The sequence below is a fragment of the Catharus ustulatus genome, chromosome 3 (genome assembly GCF_009819885.2).
Source record: "Catharus ustulatus isolate bCatUst1 chromosome 3, bCatUst1.pri.v2, whole genome shotgun sequence".
NCBI lineage: Eukaryota > Metazoa > Chordata > Aves > Passeriformes > Turdidae > Catharus > Catharus ustulatus.
The window spans coordinates 86432268-86454437 of record NC_046223.1 but is presented as its reverse complement, the minus strand read 5'-3'; the positions used below and the strand labels follow the sequence as shown (position 1 = coordinate 86454437).

The 22170-nt window shown below is 38.4% G+C and overlaps 1 protein-coding gene across 4 annotated transcripts in view; it reads right to left on the bottom strand.

The window, feature by feature from the left end:
- COL12A1 (collagen type XII alpha 1 chain) overlaps positions 1 to 22170 on the bottom strand; it is a 100075-nt gene that overhangs the window by 15644 nt on the left and 62261 nt on the right. For all 4 annotated transcript variants that reach the window (XM_033054057.2, XM_033054055.2, XM_033054056.2 and 1 more), the window contains 15 exons: positions 21719 to 21865; positions 21531 to 21605; positions 20842 to 20981; positions 18868 to 18991; positions 18536 to 18679; positions 14759 to 14923; positions 12044 to 12082; positions 11811 to 11949; positions 9553 to 9695; positions 9087 to 9196; positions 4016 to 4165; positions 3524 to 3601; positions 2852 to 2938; positions 1960 to 2013; positions 1345 to 1440 (listed from right to left, as the gene is read on the bottom strand). In XM_033054057.2, the coding sequence (XP_032909948.1) occupies positions 1345 to 1440; positions 1960 to 2013; positions 2852 to 2938; positions 3524 to 3601; positions 4016 to 4165; positions 9087 to 9196; positions 9553 to 9695; positions 11811 to 11949; positions 12044 to 12082; positions 14759 to 14923; positions 18536 to 18679; positions 18868 to 18991; positions 20842 to 20981; positions 21531 to 21605; positions 21719 to 21865 (1691 nt within the window). The remainder of the gene's footprint in view (positions 1 to 1344; positions 1441 to 1959; positions 2014 to 2851; positions 2939 to 3523; positions 3602 to 4015; positions 4166 to 9086; positions 9197 to 9552; positions 9696 to 11810; positions 11950 to 12043; positions 12083 to 14758; positions 14924 to 18535; positions 18680 to 18867; positions 18992 to 20841; positions 20982 to 21530; positions 21606 to 21718; positions 21866 to 22170) is intronic.

Here is a 22170-nt window from a genome sequence, read left to right as displayed (position 1 = left end):
GTAGGAGTATATAAAGAAGCAATTTGTTGCCTTTCACAACTAGTTTGCCTTCTGTATATGCTACAGCACTGCAGTGTAAATGCACAGTCCAAACCCACATGAGCTAAAATTGACAATACAATATTTATTTTTTACAGTGGCTTGCAACTTAACAACTGGTACTAATCAAAAAATTTGTAAACATAGACTGAGAACATGGATGGTTATTGATATGAAAATGAAATTACATTAACTCAAAAGTGCTCTTAATTCGTGTTAGCTAATGAGAAATTCCATGAATGTTGGGGTTTTCATTCTTCAGACTTTTTCAAGTGAATGTGACACATAAATGTATTATTTGTACTGTAAAAGGAATGTTCTTCCTTTTTTGTTGCTTGGTACCTCTAGATCTTGTTTAAATTTTTCCTCCCAGTATATAACCAAAAAAAACATGAAAATAATCTAAGCAGGGTAACTAAATCATTCTACTTTGTCCTTGCAAAGCAGAAGGTGTTCCTAATGTCTATCTTAACATTTTATTTTCCATTTCCCAAATTCCATTACAGATGGAGCAGGTAACAAATTTTCAAATGAAAAATCATCCAGCCTGCAATTAGACATCACTTCTTCTTTCCTTAAAGTTTATATTTTGACCAAAGAGTTCATAAGAAAAAGCTCCTGAATATATTAAAATTCAAGTTAATCTTACATAGGGAACATTAGAATTATATTCTTGCTTTTAGGGTGATTATTTATTGAAATATGGCAAAAGCCTAAATACATTCACAATGCAGAATTATGTATGCCATATTCTATAAAAACCAGAACATAGTGAAACTTCATCAGTGTTAATAAGAATTGCTCTGACTCTGAAGGCATGCATGTGAAATCAGAAATAGTATTATGCTAAAATATGGATGCTGTTGCAAAGAAAACCCCTAGCTACTGATTTAAGCCAGAAAATAGAAGTTGAACATGTAAGTCGGTGAGAAAGTTTTCAAATAATACTGCATGGTTAATTTTCTGTACCACAGTTTGATAGTTTTGACTCCTTAAACTGGACTGCCTAGCAACTCTACAAAAAAGTCATTAAGACTGAAAACAGAGTAGCACAACTTACATTACAGCACTCAGACTTTGTCCCTTCATGAGAATCCCTTAAGTACATATAACATTCAGGACAGAAAATGCTATTGTATTAAGAGACTTGTATCCAAAAGAGATGTATTTCACAATACTGCTGTGTTGCAGGGACAAGCAAATGCTCTGGCAAAGCTGCCACCCTCTTCCCAAGACCACCATCCCCATGGACAGTTCTGGCTCCACACACGTTGCCTGCTGATGGCACTCAAAAGGGCCACTCACCGGTTCTCCTGGGATTGACAGCCCATTGGGACCCTGGGGACCTGGGGGACCTTGAGGGCCCGGAGGACCTGTCTCACCACGAGGACCAGGAGGCCCCTCAAAGCAGAAAATGAAAACAAAATTGTAAATGACAATCCTGTCTAAAATCCATAACTGCAAAATCCTTTAGGTTAGACATTTAAGGGAAGGCAGAAGCCTGGAGACACATTTAATACTTCAGAACAATGGTGGAAACAGTTGTTCAAGAGGCATGCCCTTTCATAAACTACTCTCTGATTCATGTTGGCAGTCTCAGGCCAATACATGCCCTTTGGCTGTGCCAGTTAGGAGTACTGCCATGTTCTTTGTACAGAAAAGAGAACAATAATGCTGCAGAGTGTACATTAACACTCTGATGCACATAATCCCAGTATCCTGATGTGTGGTAAATGCCTTTGAGGCTACACAGACTGTGATATATATCTCAAATAGGTAGGCTCCACATAAGTAACATAAAATCATATTTTCAACTGAATTTTTAATCCACATTCTTAGACTAAAACTAAGCATAAAGTTCTCGTGCATCTAAGCCTGCAGTAACATCATTTATAGATGCATTTTGGGAAATATACTTACAGATGATCCAGTCAAACCCCTTTCACCTCTGGGACCTTTAGCGCCTGGGCCACCCTAAATTGAATATTTGGAAAGAAAATGTATTTCATACACAGAAATCAAAGGTACATAACACTAGTGTGCACTATGAATTCTCCTTAACAAACTCTTAAGTGAAGCCCCAAAGTTTTCAAGTGTACAGATCACTCTGTTTAAAAGAGTTGGAGAATGAAATATGCATCAGGAACTCAGGGAAACCACATCAGCTTCAGCCTTGCCAATTCGGCCCATGAAAAATTATCATTTTGATTTTTATCTCTGCAGACAAAAACTTCAATTTATGTTCATCAAAATCTCTGAATACCTCTCTAGTAGACTACCAGACAATTTAACTGGGCTTTAGATTCTTCATGCAGCACTTTTGATAGCTTCAAAGTATGACTGCTGGGCTGAAACTCCCTAGTATTCAAAGCAATTGATACGAGTATGTCCATTCCATAAATTTCTATCTCTCCCCATAAAAAATAAAGTAATTTATTTCCCTGAAAGAGTACAGGATCTTTCCCTGGAGTGAAATCTTGACTCTGCATTCAGGAAAAATATTTTCATAGTCCATTAAAAACATCTTGTACATGATGTGCAAGAGACTGGGCCAGAGTCTTTCAGCCTATCAGACAATGAGGAGCTAATCTCAGTGATCACACAAGAAATAGAGGAAAAGATCATACGAGCAACTAGGTGTGGTAGGAGCGGATGAAAAGGGAACGGATTACCATCTTGTTAAGGATATATTGATAAGAAACTATGTCTCTGACATTTGTTTCACAAAACCACAGACCAACACAGAACTAGTTCCGTAAATTTAAAAATCAGAAAATTTGTCTATTGTGAATAGTTACAGCTGGTAACTTACAGCTGGTCCAGGAGGTCCTGGAGGTCCCACACTGTCTTGAGTACAGGTACAAGCATTTGGAAGAGCTGGGCACTTTGCTTCATCTCTCTGAAAATTCAATCACAATTTATTACTGTCCTTTTAAAGAAATGTACTTAGTGGGAGCATGCTTTTCTGAAACAATAGTAGGAAGATTCTCTATTATCCTGTTTACAAGTAAAATTCACAGCTAAACTGTGGTTTCCAAATGTTTCTACAGGATCTTTTATATTTTTAGCAAATTTTCTCTGTGAGCTATGCAAGGCATTAAAAACAGAGCACAAGCAAAATGTTGTTCTAGTATTTATATGCATTTCACAATCTGCTTGTGCTGACAAAGAATAGTTATTTTTTGAATGCCACTCCAAGAACAGGTTAAATAATTATATATATTCCCCATCTATGATACCTAGAATTTGAAACACCTCTTGGGTACAAATATAACAGACATTTTTAAGGGGCTCAGTTCTAGCATTACAACCTTACTGTCTCAGACACAAAACTTTGAAACAAGGGTGCAGTTGACTGGCTGCTCTGACAACAGTGATTTAGAGGTGTTTTCAGTATAAGATTTAATAACAGCCTAATAGTTATATTATTAAATTTACTGTTAATACCATTTTTCTGGATAGCCTTTGGTTCATTTATACTTACCATAGAAGGGAGATCACAGCATCTGTCTCTGCTAGTCCAAACTGGACTGCATACAATATCAAAATTCTGGATTTCTAACTGTAAAAGAAAGTAATACTCTTGAAAGATCTTTAAGTTAGGTATGTTGTTAAAGTTAAATCTATGGACAATATCATTAAAAATTACCCCTCCATTTCTTTCTGATGATAGACAATCCACAGTACATGCCCTCAATTACTATCTGCTCTCCCTATTAAAAGAAAAAAATTCCTGCTCTTGTTTGAATTTACCTGAGTGCAACTTCCAGCTATTACATTTTTGTTCTTGCAATTCTTCTAGAACAAAAAGCTATAAAGACCAAAATTCTCAGTTAAGTACATTGGGTTTAACAGTATAGATGCTTGAAAGCTTTGGATGCAACACTAGTTTCCCAACAATCCCTAATCTCTAATCTCTTTCCTCAGAAAATTTCAAGGTCTTGCAATAATGAAGGGATCCATATTTATTGCTTACTGTTGCTGATCTTCGGTCGCCTTTTAGAAGTTTCCCGAGTATTTCATAGCCATCAGTTGTGATATTACCAGCCTCCTTAATTGGTTTTTCCAGTATTTCACTGCAGTCAATGTAAATCTTAACATTTGACGAAGTCACAACAATATGAACCTGAAAAAATTTAACAAAATATTTAGACACAGCACATGGGTGCAGTTACTTTAACACTTCAGTAGTATTTCACTGATTTGGTAGTAGCGTTTTAATTTTTTTTCCTAGTAATCCTGCTTTACTTTCAACTGGTGGAAAAATTCAAACTGTGTCGAAGGTCAAGAAGATGAACACACAAGCACAGCTAAGAAATACTCTTTCATGGAATAGTTGAACTACTATTGACTATTTTAAAAGCTTGCCTAAATGTTTTTTGAGATGGCACAAAAATGAAAAATGAAAGAACTTTTGAGAGAAAATGAATATAAGCATTTCTTGTTTTCTTGTGATGACTGGGACCACACAAGCCTGGGACTGCCCACTGTCTGATAGACTCTGTAGTTCAGAAAGTAGATTGTTTCAGAACCAAAGATACAGAGCTCAGTTTCCACAGATGACTCAAGCAGAGGCATTAACTGCATTGAGCTACAGGAAGTGACCAGAGAAGCTTGCCCAGAACAAGGCAAAAAAATGGAAGATGCAAGAGAAAATTTCCACGAGAGAAATCTGGTACCAAAACATATGCCAAAACAAGATGAAACAGGGAAGAGGAAGAGAATAATTATTGGAAATAGAAGACAGTTAGGAGGGAGAAAGGAATGATTGAAATAAAGAGAGAGTACATTTACCAGGAGCTGAGAATGAAGTGATTAGGAAAAACAAAGTAAATCTTAAACAGGAACAAACAAAACCTAAAAGAATATTATCTTTCCAAACATTTATATGGCACATGCTATGGAAGTGAATTTTTTATGCTTCTCTGAAAGCACAGAAAATATTTAGGAGTCTCGGAGAAATAAACAAGGGCCACTTTAGCACATCTAATATGCAGTGGATGAAAGAGCATCTTCAGCCAACAGAACGTTTTCAGGGGCTTTATATGCCTTACCTACAGCATACATTTCATATACATCATTATAACATTATGCAATTGTTAAAGTGTCAACACAGTAAGACCAGGAGTAAAGAATCCCTGAAGTATGCATTTATGTTTTAAATCTTCTCTTATCACAGTACATAACCATCCAGAAACATATTTCTATTTGATGACTGCTTTAAAAATTGGCATAAAGTTGAGAGATTCCCTAAATGTTCTGAGACAACAAGTGCCTGAACAATCTCCTGGGAATTTTTACTTTTTTTCCCCTTTTGAATATTTTCCCATGCAGACTTGTCTCCAAGGCATCAGCACGGCTTATCTAAAACTCTTTCAAAATTATATTCTTACAATTTTTATCTCAGCTGTGTATAAAAGTGGGGTTTTTAATTAAAATTCCCAACAGTATTCATTGAGCAAATAATTTAAAAAAAATTGAAAGATGGATATGTGTGTCCAAATTATAATTTGGTATTACAAGCCAAACTTCCTATAAAACAAAATAAGTGCCAAAATTTTAAATTCATTATAATTTGTACATTATATACTCAGTCATTTGATTATATGACCAAATTTTACACATTTAATTACTGCATCATCCAGTTTAAACACATCCCAGATCTAATTTACTAATTCTGAAAGGTACCTAATATACAAGTCTTTCAACTGGAACGTTAAGTATTTGTCACAATTTAAATAGAATAAAACACATCACATAGCAAATATAGATTATATTTTCACTAGCACAAAAAGAATTTAGAAGAGGTAAATCTACATCACAATGTTGAATGAGATCAGCTTGAAAAGGTTCAAACAGGAATAACTGTTGAGTATCACCTATCCATCCAAGGAAGAAGCAATTCCAACAATCAAAAATAAGACCTCTGCCAGGTCATTGACTCAGTCACTTAAACACTGATTTACTGCCAGATCTGAATTCCATCCTGAATCTCATGGCCTATGAAATAAATCTAATTAAAGGAGGCATCTAGTATTTACAGCAAATAACACATCTCTCTATTCAACTCCAGTACATTTTGTTTTCAACAGCTTCTAACACACCAATATAAAGAATCTGTTCTGATTAGTTTTGATTATTTATATAATTTATGACATTTTAGGAAAGAAAATACACTTTAATTTTTCTCTCCAGCTATCTTACAAGATGAAGTTTGATGGTGTTCTGATCTGCTGCCATGTCAATCACATCAATAAGCCAAGCAAACTAATTTCCCATATGTATATCAGCAGAAAGATATACACTCATTATCAAATTTCCCCTTGCTAACTACTGTAAAATGGCAAGCTAAAAGGAAGTCTAGTGTGTAAGAATAAGAAAGTAGAAGTCTGTCTCTCCAAAACATCAGTTATAAATTTAATGACTGTCCCAGGCAGTCAGAATTTTTCCTATGAAACGTGCCAGATTCAACAGCTTTCACCATGGCTATGCTACACAGAGTGTTCAAGTCTGCCAAAACAAATTTCCCCACAGTTAGGTGTAGTTAACTGTATTTCACTAAATGAGCCAGTAAATCATCAAATGAAAGCCACAAAAATGTTTAATATTTTGGAAAACATCTCCTTGCATTATAAAGATTTGTCGTTTCTTTGAAACTGGATGGTAGGAGAAATTGCAGAAGTACCTTTAGAAATGTGTTAATCTTAGTTTCCTTCCTTCATCCATCTGAAACTACTGCTATCCATTATCAGGAGCTAATCAGCACAGCTGATGAAAAAGGTTTTACCAGCAGGTGGGCATTAACAACTTGGCTGAGATAGCAATCTCAGTAATCATCTGGAGAGAAGCCAGAAAGGTCAGCCTAGTTTCATGGTGAAAAATCCAAAATATAGCTCTAAACCAAGACTCTTCCAGCTACTTTAAATGTTATCAAAATCTGAACTTTTGATTCCTTTCTGGGAAAAAACGATAGGGAATTACACATTGCATTAAGTAAATAAGAAATTTTTTCTTAAGAAATAGTCTCTTAAGCAAGAATTTGAAGTTGTAAAGCTTTAAGATAATTTGCAAATTACTGCTACTCCTGTTCACTTTATGGCATCTTAGGATCGCTTTCTCTCCGTGTGTATTACTATATTTAATTATTAAAATGATAAAAAATTTTGGATTTTTATTTGCCCTGTAATTTTTTTATTAGCAAGTATAATAAACCATTTTACATAACTGCTAATTTTTAGCAGCTAGCGTGGGTCACAGATTTTTTTTCCCCATTTGCTCTGATGAATGAGCAGAAACATCAATGTAATTGCAGTCAGATAAGTTTGCTCAGCTCTATCACATTTAGAGAACCTATAAGGAAAAACATGATTCTAAGCATCAACTAAATTAGCAACAGATATTGAAAACAGACTGCTGGCAGTACAGCATGTGGAGAGTTCCACATCACTGACATGAAGACGTGTCAGCTCTCACAGTGATATCTAAAATGAGGCAGCCTACATATTGCTTTGTGTCTAAACAGTTCTTCTTGGTAAAGACTCAACCTTGATACAAAAACAGGACACATCCTAGCCTTTACTGACAGTTTTTCTCACTCCAGTAGATTCATACATTTCCTTAAAATTGTGTTGTCCTACCAAGCTATTAAAAAAAAAAGGCAAATGTCAAAGACAAAATCAAGGCTGCTTAATGTAGGTATGATCCAAAACTACTCATAGCTATCAGTTACAAAATCAATGACACAAACATTTCTTCATATATGCAAAAATAATCAGGCCTAAATTCTAAAATAATTGGATATAATATAAGACCACTTTGGGAAGTTACTCCAAATTATGAAGAAAGCAATAGCTTTTATAATACTATGTGATTTTCGTAATCATCTGTGTTTTAAACAGATGAGCTCATAAAACATTATAATGCTGGCACCAGTTATCTTTCCTGGCTTTCAGTCTAGCAAAGTTCAGTTATGATTTGGCCTCCAGTGTCTGGAAGCTGACAGAGGCAACCCCTTATCAGTATCCTCAAAGGAATGCTGGTAGTGACAAGTCATGCAGAAGATGGTATCATGAAGAAAATAAGTGCTATACTCAAGCCATATTTAGTCATTAGATGAAAATTAAACTAAATAGAAGGGAGATAAATGAAAACATGAGAATGTGCATTTCAGCTAATCAAAAATGTTGCCATTTCAGCTCACTTTCTTGCCCTAAACATATGTATTTAACACAGCAAGAAAATATATTTAAAACATTTTCAGGTATACATGTAGCCTGGGTCAAGCACTTCCTGATGACTAGAGGTCAGGAGACTTGACAAGATTAAATTTTCATAATTTGGTGCACAAAATTAGAAAAGCAAGCACAAATCTATGACGAGTGAAGGTAGATACAGCAACATGTAAAGATTTCAGTAGCCATTTTGTCTATTCAAAAACTCTAAGTTTCATTCTAAATCACAAAGTGTCCCTTTATGGGCTTGGTCTCTTTCTTGTTGCCTCCTCATATTTCAATACTGGAATATTTTTAGGCCCAGTGTTTTAAGAAAAAAAAAAAATATCAATTCACATTCATTCTTGCTAAATATATACATACACATGCATTATGTTTGTTAAATATAAGACTCTTATTCAATATGCTAATGAACACTGGTTCCCTGCTGACTCATTTTCTCTAGCTGTATCTTCCTCTGCTCTGAATTATTTCAAATAATTACATTCCCATGCAATCTTTTCTCACCACAGCTTCCTTTCCTTTCTTTCTTCTACTTTAACTTTTATTATTCCTCTTTCTTGTGGTGGGAACTAGACAACAATTTCTTCTTCAGATATATCCCTCCACTTACACAATCAGCAAATTCTTGACAAATGTCTTACATTGGTTCAAAGAAGACCTATAACTTCAGAGATCTTGTATTGCATGATCTGTAGGTCCTTAAAGTACTATTCAAAAACCAGACACAGTCATCTGACAGTGACTTTTGCTTGGTTGTCTTCTATTTAAAAGAACAGTACTTCAGAAAGCAACATCATAATGTCAATCCTTTACCTTATGGAAGCTTCCATAAAATATTTTCTTTATGTCATCATTATCAAAAGTTACAGTTTGAACCTCTCCTCTTGTATCCTTGTTAAAGAATGACAGCACTTTGCTGGCAGCTGCAATAAATAAAAATAACACATTTCATTTCATATGGACTACTGAAACCACCATCCTAATGCACACTTATAGATAAAAATCTAGTTTAACCCTTACTTGGGTAAACACAAATTGTAGATGCTCTCAATGTCCTGTAAGTATATAGATGAACTTTCCTTTGATTTTAGAGCTAATACCAAAGTTGAAATGTAGTTTAGATTAATTATTCTTAGATGAACTATAGACTTAAAAAGTTTAAAAGAAATCTCTCAAAACCAAAAATGTAGAAATGCTTTGGATTTGGAAATATTTGGTAAGAACACATGCAAAGTAACGTTCTACTTATTTTCTATGCAATAAGTATAATCATCCTTACGGTCAAGCACGACTCCAACTTGTGGTTTGTAATCTCTGTCGGTAATCTGCCAAATTGCAAAAGGCTCATTGGGGGATTCAGGCAGAAGTCGGAATAACAGAATGATGGTGTACGCCTGTGGCAATCCCTCCGGGTGAATTTCCCTGTTAAGACAATATAAAGACTTTTTTTCACGGAAAGACATGACAAAAATAAGATCATTTGCTCTTTTTCAAAGAAAAGACACAAGAGTAACAGGGAAATCACAGTGTTTAGTGGAATAGACCATTTTAACTACTCTGTCAAATGGAAAAGACCATTATATAAAAACACCGTGATTTGTTAAGATGAATTCACAGCCTGCCTTCAGTTGGTCCCAGCATCACAGTTAGAGAGGATGCCAGAATATGACCAAGAACTCTTGGGTATGTATTCTTGTGGCAAAATTCTCTAGAAACTACACATGTTTTGAATTCCTTGATGATAAATACAGAAAAAAATACCACAGCTTTATTCTTTTTTTTTTATCTGGCCTGCTTCAGTCAGGCAACACCATTTAACTATTGCTGCCCTTCAGGCACAGATACAGTGATGGAATATTTAATGTCTTTTTTGCAATTGGTGATGCACTTGGGCTCCAGTTCATTCAGTAGTGGCTCAGGTTTAAATTTGTGATATTTGGACTGATACATTAAAAAGCAGAGAGCCAAAAGTAAATAAAAACATGCATGAAACAGCCTCCAGGAGAGGAATGAATGCTGGAAGACAACTGTAAGAAAGGAGGTGATCACTGCTTCTCCTTAACCATTATAATGGAGCTCAGTAGGAGATTTAGTCACATGAACATAAAAACCTTAAAATGAAGAGAGGACCTGCTTTGTATGTTAAAAAAGCTTATGAACCCATCCAATTAGAAACACTGCAGTGAAAACCATATCACAAAGTCAACATCATCACACAGCACAGTGCAAGAATTCAAATATTAAAGTAGATATAGAAACACAATTTATAACTGGGATAGCGAGTTATTTCAAATATGGAAACAACCATGCCACTAGGATCAGAATGCGTTTATTGCTTTGCTGACTCAGTCTAGAGTTTTATTTTCTGGATTCTCATGAAAAATAAGTTCCCAGAATACACTGGCAAGTCTATTCCATCTCTTTAGCAGACATTCGACTCATGTATTACAATATTTCTTAAAAAATGAAATAAATGCGAAGCCTGTCTTTTTATTGTCTTTTCATCAACTTATCCTAAATGCAATATCTATCAATGCAAAAGAGTTGAAAAACTGGGATTATCTGTATTTCCTTAGACTGCAGAAATCCATGCTGTCAGAGACCTGTCATCCCTACTGGAATTAATAGCACACCAATGAACTTTAAAATCCTCAACTCCTCCACTTTTAAAGCTGTGATCTTAGAAGGATAGTAAAAATAAATTATTTCTTCATAAACTTCAGTTTCTGTGCTTGTGATCTGCTCTTTAGCCAATCTGGAAGGATTGCAGATGATTTCAAAGGCTCCTGTGAAAAGAAAACTAAATTTTCCTAAATTTAATAGGAACAATAGGGATATTTTTAGGCATCTCCTCTGAACCAGAATAACCTTTTTTTGAAACTTACTTAAAAAGATGTAAGAGAAACAAATGTTAAAAAAAAAAAAAGGAGAAAGAGAGAAAGGTACTGTTCCACTTTTAGTAAAACTAAATGCTAACTAAGTTCTTTTTTCCTTTGGGAAAAAATATTGGCTCTTGCATTACCCATCTATAACCAAGCTCTACAACCACAGGTCCTTGAAAACCCTGCTCCATTTGCCAAATAAGGCAAGTCAAGTAGAAAAGAAACTACCCTAAGTCAATGGCATCAATGTGCTGCCTACTGCAGTAAGAATGATGCTTCTGGAAAAAGTGATGCTAATCCCTCCACATTGAATGAAACCATTTCTGTCCAGCAATGTGGAATTCATTATACTAAGGAGGTTGTTGCTCAACTGCCTAGGTATAAACTGTGGATTATATGCAACTTGAATGGTTAAGAAGCATAATCTCAAATTAAAATAAGCAACTAGATTAATAGTAAACTATGATTATAGTGGAAGAAATAGATTAGCATTTAATGAAAACAATGATAGATGCTCTTCAGAGTGCATTTCCTGAAGCTCAGTAAAAAGAATATTAAGTTAATATATCTTCCATAATACACAAATGCTATCTTTAAACTCCGTTAATCCTTCATCACCTGGTCACCGTAAATATAAATCTTTAGGTTTACTTACCGTATTGGCTGGCTGACAAAGGCGTTTTTGTGGAGTCTATATGCTACATAGCTTGGGAAAGAGCCCGATTCCAGTGAAACTCCTTGCACAGAAGCAAAATGCTTCTCTGTTAGATTGTATGATTCCAGCATCTTGAAACCTTTAAGTCCAGAAAAAAAATTAGAAGTAAGAAACACTGAAGAGTTGTAAAAGACAAAAATGAACCTATGCTGAAATATTAGAGAATTACTTACCAGGTGAAGTGTATCCCTCCAAGTAAATAAGAGGACAAGCTGAAAGACATGAAAAAGTACTAATTTGAATTAACAGGATATGAACATATGTATACTTCAGAAAGTTTTATTACCAAGAAGTCTGTGCTATTATTAATTATGAGACAGTTTTTGTTACATTTGTCGTGGTGTTTCACAAACTGTGGTAGATGTAATGCCAAAATCTTTACTCATCACTTTTAGTAGGGTATTTATACTCTGACAAATTGTATGGAATGACAAATATTTTAAGAGGATAATTCAGAAAAAGAAAGGAGGACAATGACACAGTCTTTCCATGAATATTTAAGGCATGAGTCAAGCTCCATAATAGTTGTCAGATTCTCAAGAAGTAACTGCAAATTTATGTGGGTCCTCAGAAGCCAGCAGATGAGGCAGTTAGGGAACATGCAGTTGCACATGACAGGCATGGGAATTTCTTATTTTTGCCATAGAAGGACGTCACTTGAGTAAACAACTGAGCTTTACTTAGATAATTTTAAAACAGCATTACACACTATAGCTATGCATCTTTAGCACCATTTACCTACTCCAGTGGTAAACAAGAGACTGTTGTTCTTGCAGTTTACATTAGGCATCATTCTACTTCTTAACGTTGTCAGTGACTGTTACTCTCTTCTTCTACTAGCACTTTTGAAATGCAAGATTAGATTACATAAAACACAATACTCACTTCAAAACTTTTTAAAGTAACTTGCTCCCTTGAGCTATATCCAGTTATTCTGAAATCTACCTTTTTAATATGAATGTATCTTTCGATGTACCTTAAATAAGATGGCAAATTGTATTTGGTTTGTGTGGCAAGGCTTTGGTTATGGGGAAGCAGCAAGAGTGATTTCTGTGGGAAGCTGCCAAGGCCGAGCCCATCAACAATGGTGGTAGTAACTGGGGGATAACACATTTAACAAGGGGTAGCAGCTGGAGTTGGGGTTTGTGTGTGTTGGAATGGCACAACAGCCTGCAGCTGGAGAGAGGAATGAGAACATGTGAGAGAAACAACTCTGACAGGCACCAGAGCAGAGATTCCTCTGCATTCCTGGTCTCCCCTGTGGTGAAGACTATGGTGAGGTAAGCTGTCACTCTGCAGACCGGGGAAGTCCACAGAGGAGCAGGTATCTGCCTGCAGTCCCTAGACCTATGGCAGAGCAGGTGAATGTCTGAAGGAGACTGTGACACTGTGGGAAGTCCATACTGGAGCAGGTTCCTGGCAGGGCCTGTGGCACCACGGAGAAAGAAGCCCATGCTGGAACGGGTTTGCTGGCAGAATTTGTTAACCTCATGAGAGATCCAAATGGAGCAGGCTGTGCCTGAAGGACTGCAGGGAAATCAGTGGAAGGGCCCTAATGAGGTTCAACAAGGGAGAGTGTAGAGTCCTGCACATGGAGAGGAATTACCCCAAATTCAGGTTGGAGGTTGACCTACTAGACAGCAGCTCTGCTGAAAAGGATGTGGAATGTGGATAACAGGTTGACTAGGAGCTAGCAGGGCCCTTGCAGCTAGAGAGGCTAATACTATCCTGGGGCACATCAGGCTAATACTATCCTGGGGCACATCAGCAGGTCAAGGGAAGTGATCCTGCCCTTCTGCTCAGCCCTAGTGAGGCAATACCTGGAGTGCTGTGTCCAGGTCTGGGTCCTCAGTACAAGAAAGTCTAGGACCTACTGGAAATGATCCAGCAGTGGAGCATGAAGATGAGGGGTCTGGAGCAGCTCTCTTATGAGGAAAGGCTGAGGGAGGTGAGCCTGTTCTAGTGTTCTAGAGAACACTGAGAAGGGATCTCATTAATGGATGTATAAATATCTCAACATATAAATATCTTGAAGGTGGTGTCAAGAGGACAGTGCCAGACTTTTCAGGACAGCAACAGAAAAAGAGGGAAAGGCCACAAACTAAAACACAAAAAGCTTCACCTCAATATGAGGAAGAACTTTCTCTAGTTGAAGGTGGTAGAGCACTGGAACAGGCTGCCAGGGAGCTTGTGGAGTCATCCTCTCTGGAGAAATTCAATACCCACCCGGATGCATGCCTGTGTAACCTGCTCTAGGTGACCAGAGGCATTGGACTGGATGATCTCCAGAGGTCCCTTCTAACCCTAACAAGGTGATTCTGTGATTCTGTGACCCACACTGTGGCAGTTCATAAGGAACTGCAGCCCATGAGAAGGACCCATGTTGAGAAGTTTGTGGAGGACTGTCTCCAATTGTAAGGACCCTCACTAGAGCAGGGGAAGAGTTTTAAGACTAGTCCTCCTGGGGAGGAAGGAGCAGCAGAGACAACATATGAAGAACTGACCACAGCCCTCATTCTCTGTACTCCTGTGGTGCCCAGGGTGAGGACATAGTGAAAATTTGGAGTAAAGCTAACTCCAGGAAGAAGGGAGGGACGGGGGGAAAGTTTTTAATAACTGGTTTTATTTCTCCTTATCCTACTTTGATTTAATTCATAATAAATTAATGTTTCCCCACACTAAATCTGTTTTGCCCATGACAGTAACTGTTCAGTATTTTTGCCCTCTCCTTATCTCAATCCATGAGCCTTTCATTGTATTTTCTCTTCCTTGTTCAGCTGAGAAGAGGAGCAATAGAGCAGCTTTGGTGGGTGGATGCCAGCCAAGGTCAGCCCACCACTCACTTGTAGCAGTATATAAGCAAACATATTATGTTATCTTCTACTCACTTGAGGTAGCTGTCTCACACACAAAGGTGACGAGGTTATCTTGAATCTTTTCAAAGGCATCAAAGTCATCAACAATAAATACATGGCGCTCACTGGGCTTGCTGGCAATCTTGGCCAGTTCATTGTAATCTACATCAGCCACACCAACCACAAAGACACTGAAGCCTGTAAAAATAACACTTGTTACTTGAAATGCAGTAAACATACATTAACATTTTTCATGTCCATATTGCACATACCATTGACTTGTGAAGAGCTACCTATGAGCACATATTCTGCATTGCTTTCACCCTGTCAAAGCTCAGAAGGTTTTTGCATCTTTCTTTCAAAACTTTCTCCTCTTTCATTGTTTTTTTGGGGTATTATCCAGTCTCATGCAGCCTTGGCTACATAATCCCCTCACTCTTTAATACAAAATGTACAATTCTCTCAGCTCTACAGTATCTTAAATCTGTCCTGTGGCCAAAAACTGTACAGAGCATTAGTCATCCAGTTATCTAACTGTTTCCATCTCTTGCATTTCATGCCTCTCAGTTTCTCAGAGTGGTATTCACTTCACCAACTTCTACTTTCCAAGTTAAGTCGTCTAGTTTTTCTCTATAATCACTGGATAGACATGGGAAAAGTCATTGTCTGCAGATGCCTGTCCATTGCTCTCTTCACCAGTCATAAAAGGACCCTACACAATGACCTTAGACTAGACATTTAATTGTCAGATGTCTTAAGTTAAATTGGAAAAGCCAGTTGAGGCTGTAACCAGAATTCACATTCACATTTTTCTTTTTTTTTTTTTTTTTTTAGGAGGTAATTATTCCCCTGTATTCCCCTGGTGAAACTTTGGCTGAAATACTCTGTCCAGCTTAGAGCATGCTTTGATATGTATAGAAAACAGCGCAAGTGGAGAGGAAACTAAAAATGATAAGGGGTTTTTAAAACATCATCAACGTGAGATTGAAGGAACTAGGTTTGTTTGGTCTAGAAAAGAGAAGACAGAAAGGGGAGATAACAACAGGTTTCAAATATGAAGGCCCATTCAGTGGACAGTGATCAACTTCTTTCCTGGTTAATGAGGGAAATGAAGACAGCAATCTCACTAGCATGAAGAAAGACTTAGGTGCAATGCAAGACAGAGGTGGGTGCCAGTAGGGTAGTTAAGCACTGAAGCATATTGTCCAGGGAGACTGAGAAACCATTTAGACAGAGCTAGTTCTTCCAGATTAAAGAGACAGAGATGACCACTTGTGCTTTACATACATCTCCCTGCTCAGATATCAGGACTAGGTGGTTCACACACTGAAATGTAAAATGCCAAGTGCTGGGACAGGAACAGATTACTACACTCACATAAGCCACAATCATCAAATCTGATGAGGAAGTACAGTGCTTCATAGCTCAAAAGGCAAGAGAGAGTCCATTCAGACCCAACTCCTTCAAAAACAATTACAGTAATTTCACGATTATAAGCCGCACTGATTATAAGCCGCACTTCTGGGTTTCAGCAACTTTTTGGTTTTTGTCCATATATAAGCCGCACCTGATTATAAGCCGCACATTACAATACAGAGTGTGATAAAAGGTATCTGTTCTATCACCATCTGTTGAGGGTGGGGACAGTGATCCTTGTCTCAATGGCAGATACAGTAATTTCACGAATACAAGCCGCACCAATTTGACTAAGATTTTGCTCCTAAGCCGGAAATGCGGCTAATAATTAGGAGCGGCTAATACAACCTCAGAAGTGCCTGCCAGAGTGCTGAGCCGAGCAGCTGCAAAGTCGGCATTTTGCGATTGTTACAAATCGCTACTCTGTTGCACCGCGGGTGGAGCCTGGCTCCCTGCAGGCAGCACGGGGGGCGGGGAGAGAGGCGGGAGAGCTCTCTTTCCTCCTCTGCCACAGCCCAGAGGAGAGACGGGGGGGGGCCCGGCGCCGCCATTGCCGCGGCCCGGGGAGGAGAGGGGGGACCCGGGCCGCCCCTACCGCGGCCTGGGGAGGAGAGGGGGGACCCGGGCCGCCCCTACCGCAGCCCGGGGAGGAGAGGGGGGACCCGGGCCGCCCCTACCATGGCCCGGGGAGGGGGGGGGAAGCCCGCGCCGCCATTGCCGCGGCCCAGGGAGGGGGGGGGAAGCGCGCGCCGCCATTGCTGTGGCCCGGGGAGCCGACGGGAGCCCCGCGCAGCCATTGCCACGGCTCGGGGAGCCGACGGGGTGCTTTGTCCCTGCCCGCCGCCGCCACGGCAGGAGCGGGGAACTCCGTCCCTGCCCGCCGCCGGCGCCACGGGCGCGGGAAAGCTCCGTCCCCGCCCGCCGCCGCTGCCGTAGGAGCAGGGGAAGCTCCGTCCCTGCCTGCCACCGCAGGGCAGCGCCGACCCGGGGTGACCGAGCCCAGTGGCAGCGGCGGCCGGCCCCGAGCTGCAGCACCGTGCTGGACCACCTGGCCCCGTCAGCGGCCCCTAGCGGGCCGAGCCTGCACAGCCTTAGCTCAGCCAGTAAACCCCGCCCTCCCGCGGTTCTGTTACTAATTGCACGCGGGCCCTCGCTGCGAACGACAAAGCGGCTTATATTCGTGTGCGGCTTATCTATGGACAAAAACCGAAATATTTGCCAACACCCAGAGATGCGGCTTATAGTCAGTGCGGCTTGTATTCGTGAATTTACTGTAATTTGCTAATGGGCCATCCATTGAAACCAGGCAAGGCATTGTTCTTTATCTTTTCACACCCCATCCTTCCTCCAGCCAGTCATTGTCTGCTAATGGCCCATTGAGTCCCACTGTGTGACTGATAAAATTACTGCATCCCATTGAAAGTTGCTCCAGCCAGGGGGAAGAGCCCAACATTTCTTACCAAGATAAAAACAGAGGTTTTGGGACAATAAGGTAGCCCCTTTCTCCACTGGACTCCAGAGGAAAACCGGATTTCTCCACATCACCACTGGACCTCCAGAGGGAAACTGCACCTTCTGCAGGAGCACTGCTCCAACTGAGCCACATCTGTCACTGCAAGGGGACTGCAATCACCATTTAATGGGACTGCTACCAACACCCTGCCTGACGGGGTGTCAGGTTGTACTCTGACTGTGTCAGGGTTTGGAGTTTGTTTCTTTGTAGTATTGTATTTCTATTTTAATTTCCCTAGAAAAGAACTGTTATTCCTAATTCCCATATTTTTGCCTGAAAGCCCCTTGATTTCAAAATTATAATAATTTGGAGAGAGGGGGTTTGCATTCTCCATTTCAAAGAGAAACTCCTGCCTTTCTCAGCACACACCTGTCCTCCAAACTAAAACAGCAACTTTTCGTTCTTTGTCCATATATAAGCCGCACCTGATTATAAGCCGCACTTTGGGTTCGGACCAAAATTTTAGTCAAAATGGTGCGGCTTATAATCGTGAAATTACTGTACTTTAACTGGAGAGCCACTGGTTTATACCAGATAAAACATAAACCTCAGCAAACCAGGTCCATTAAAACATAAACACTGCTAGGGAGTACATTTCCCAATGTTTTCAGGGGTCCACACACCAAAAAGAGGAAGAAGTAACCAAATGCCACATCTTTGAAATGATTACTTGAAATCTTTGGGAAACCACATCCTTTCCCAGAGAGAAGGCTTAAGAAAGAAAATGTAAGTCTAGGTCCAGAAAGTTCAAATTCTTTGTATAGTTTTGAGGTTTCCCCAAATACTCAATGCATTCCCAAGTCCATAAAGGATGAGTAAATGATTCCCAGATAATTGAAGCAATTCAGAAAAGAACCAGCCAGGTGCTGTGAATGGCTTACCAGAGTGCTGTATGACTGTCGCTGCTTTCCTCACCTCATCCTGAGACCGACCATCTGTGACAACAACAAGTACCTTGGGAACACCTCGCCTCATGCCACTCTCCCAAGTCAAAACCTTTTCTTTGATAAATGTTAGGGCTTTGCCTGCAAAGTGTACAATAAACAAGGAATCACCCTTATTATCCATAAGAGAAAAATTATTTTACTTCATAAGGGTAGCATCTACAGAGCTAAAACACAATAGAAAAATCTTCAGCAATGCAATAATAGGATAATTACGGAGATCCAGAAATATTTCATCTTAAATAAATATAGTTACAGCCCAAAATTACCTGTCCTTGTGTTTCCTCCTCTGTACTGAATATTTTGAAGAGCTCCCAGAGCCTGGGCTTTGTCATCAAATGTGTTCAGTTTAAATTCAGATTTTGCCTCATCACTGTATTGCACAAATGAAACCTGAAATGGAACATAACACAGTGTTCAGTATCATACCTCCACATTCAGGCCAACTCTCTCCATTGAAATATGTACATTTGTATTTAATAAGTCTTCAATAATCAGAAATTATTTTTCAAATATGTCTGATTATGCACACACATACACATTTTTATATATAGCCATCACAGCAATGTGCGCACAACTATCTTTTCTTTTTTTCTTTCCTTCTTTCTTTCTTTCTTTCTCTTCTGTGTATAAAATGTGATATGGCCTTAGATGCATATGATGAAATTCTTGCTGTTACTATGGTGAGGTATATATGCCTATTCTCTACTTCTGACCAAATGTACAGTATCTACTAAACTTCTTCAAGCTTTTTATTTTTTTAGGAATAATAAAGAATTTGTCAATAGAATGTCAATAAATTTGGATACACACTTAAGTGTATACTCTCTTGCCTTAAATACTGAAATACAATCACAGAAAATTTATTACTCAATAATCGTTAAATATTTTCTTATTTTTCTCCTTTGAATATTCTGTAAAATTGCAGTGTTATAGCATACTGTTTTAATGCTGAATAGAAATACTTCTGTCACATTCTTTGTAATAAATTCCCCTTTTAAAATTATTAATCTTCAATTAAAAACCTGGGATTGTTGCATCTCAAGTGGTATGTGACTTCATTCTTCTATTAAGCATTAGTATTTATATGTGTCTATCACCCATATTTTCTTCTCTGTTTTCATATATATTAGCAAGGAAAATATATGAAACAAAAAACAAATGAAAAGGAAAACTACCCCATATAGAGTAGAGCCAAGTATGATAGAGTGTCTGACATAGAGTGACTTTAGGGAGTATCTTTTCCTTTAAAAGTCTATAGAGTTAAAGATAAGGAATCAAATTATGACAAATCTACCCAAATGAAAAGCAGACCTTTAACAATGTAAATACCCTGTCAGCCTTCTAAGCAAAGAAAATGCATTGCACCTGCAGCTCTCTCCCAACACTCCAGAATACCATGTAAGAAACTCTCAGACTTCATGTCATTCATTTCATCTAGTGAAAGAGAAGTGGTTATGGGAACCTAGACATTGGTTTCATCCAGCTTCCTACAAGTAGAAGAAAACTGATAGTGGTGCAATGCTTATGGTAAGAAACCTGACAGGAAATTACTTTGACATAACTATGAGCAGCCCAGAAGTGCTGAAAGTCTATTCCTCATTAGCTATTACTGTTTACTCTCTCAAAATGCAATAATTCATTAAGAGGACTTTTTCATACTTTTACTATACCCACTGTGGAGCAGACCCATGTTAACACAATATGAAAAGGCTTCTGCAAGTGCCTTTTTCAAAGGCATTCTGCTATTTAGTGCAGCAGAATTCTAGGGAGTTCAGCAACTGCAAGCCAGCTGGGCCCTGCATGCACAAGACTTATTTTTTACTGTGAAAATTTAAAATGTAGTCCTTAATCAAAAGTCAGAATGTCCCTAAAACATATCAGATTTCTGATATGACAGAGATAAAAACCAGGATATAAGAACTAAGCAGTGTACCAGCTGTTGACACCATACACACATAAACAAAAATACAAAATTGACCACATATCACTCCAGTTTCTCTACCTGGAGGATTCCCACAAACTGTAACTTTTGTATTTCAGAATATTAACATCCCAAAATAGACTGGATTTCCCTTGTATTTATAAAATGGCAAATATATTGAATAAATAATAGGCATGCACAGCCAAAAACGTTTTACAACAATCTAATACAAACAATGACTGCATTCTGAAAGAAAATATCATTTCAGTTCATCTTCAATTTCCCTCCAAAATGTACCCAATGGGAATAACAAACCTACCTGGATTCCAGCAGGATTGATTAAATCAAAGGCTCCAACTGTACTAAAAACAAATTTCACTACTTTGTTGAAGTTATCATCACCAATACTCCAGGAAGCATCAGTCAAGAATACTATGTCTGCTTTGGCACCTCTGCATACTGAAAATCCAAGAAAAGGAACCCTTAAAATGCATCAACCATATCGCCATGAAATAAATATTGCTTCAAAATTTGAAAATTCAAGAATGACAAATATTCAGCAAACATCTACTACCACACATTCAACCTGCCAGATGACTGATGCTCTACACAAAAGCATTTATTAAAATATATCAAAGAAAACTTCAAGAAATGTGAAAGAGTTCAAGAATAAAATGCAAATGTTGTAAATTACTTTCTTTTCCTCATCAGCTACCACAAAACATGAATTGTGTGCTGAGAGCAGATAATCTCAAACTTTCTGCAGAGCCACAGAATATCAATAATTTTTCCCCTTAAAGTTTGCATCTTGCTGTTCTAAACTAGGAAATGCTGAAGTCTAGTAAAGCTCTAGAACAAAGGGATGGCATTAGGAAAGGTCTCAATCTTAATTTCTCTAAAATGCTGTGCTAGTTCTAAATCAACTGAAAGATATGAAAAATTGAGGTAAACTATGAAGCAGTACAGCAACTACACAAAAATATTGAATAATTCTAGAGATAAACATACCATCCCGAGCTGGAGGGATTGTGGGAGGTGGAGGAGGTGTAGGTGGTGGAGTTGGTGCCTCAGTAGGTTTGAGGACTGAAAAGAAATAATAATTTTATTCTACAGCTATAATTTTATATAGCATATATATATATTCTATAGCCAAATCCAATAGCTAAAACTTAAAGTTCACAGTATCTGTTCCTTACCTGTGTGCTCCCTCATAGAGACTGGAGGTCCCTCAAGGTTAGGGGTCTGAACAAAGACAGTAGCATTGTATTCTGTATCTGGTGAGAGGCCAGTAAAACAGTGGCTCGTTTCTGACCCACGTATTGTGATTTCCTGTCCTCTGGAACCTGCCAAAAAAAGCCCAATGGAAAGAAAGTTAGAACCTATTACTTCCCTTCTAATGTATGTAGACATAAGTGTTAAAATGAAGAAACTTCTTGAGAGGAGGTTGGAGCTAATGGGACAGCACTTTTATTCTTGTCCTGTAACAGCTTTCTAGATCAAATTGTGTGTGAACCCTGGAGTACATTGGAAAGTACAATTGCAGCATACATGTGACACCCGGCAACTGGTAGGTGTAGGTCCACTTGAGAATTATCAGTACTCCCTCTTTGCAGCCTTCTCGCCACTCAAGAAAAACAGGTAATATCCT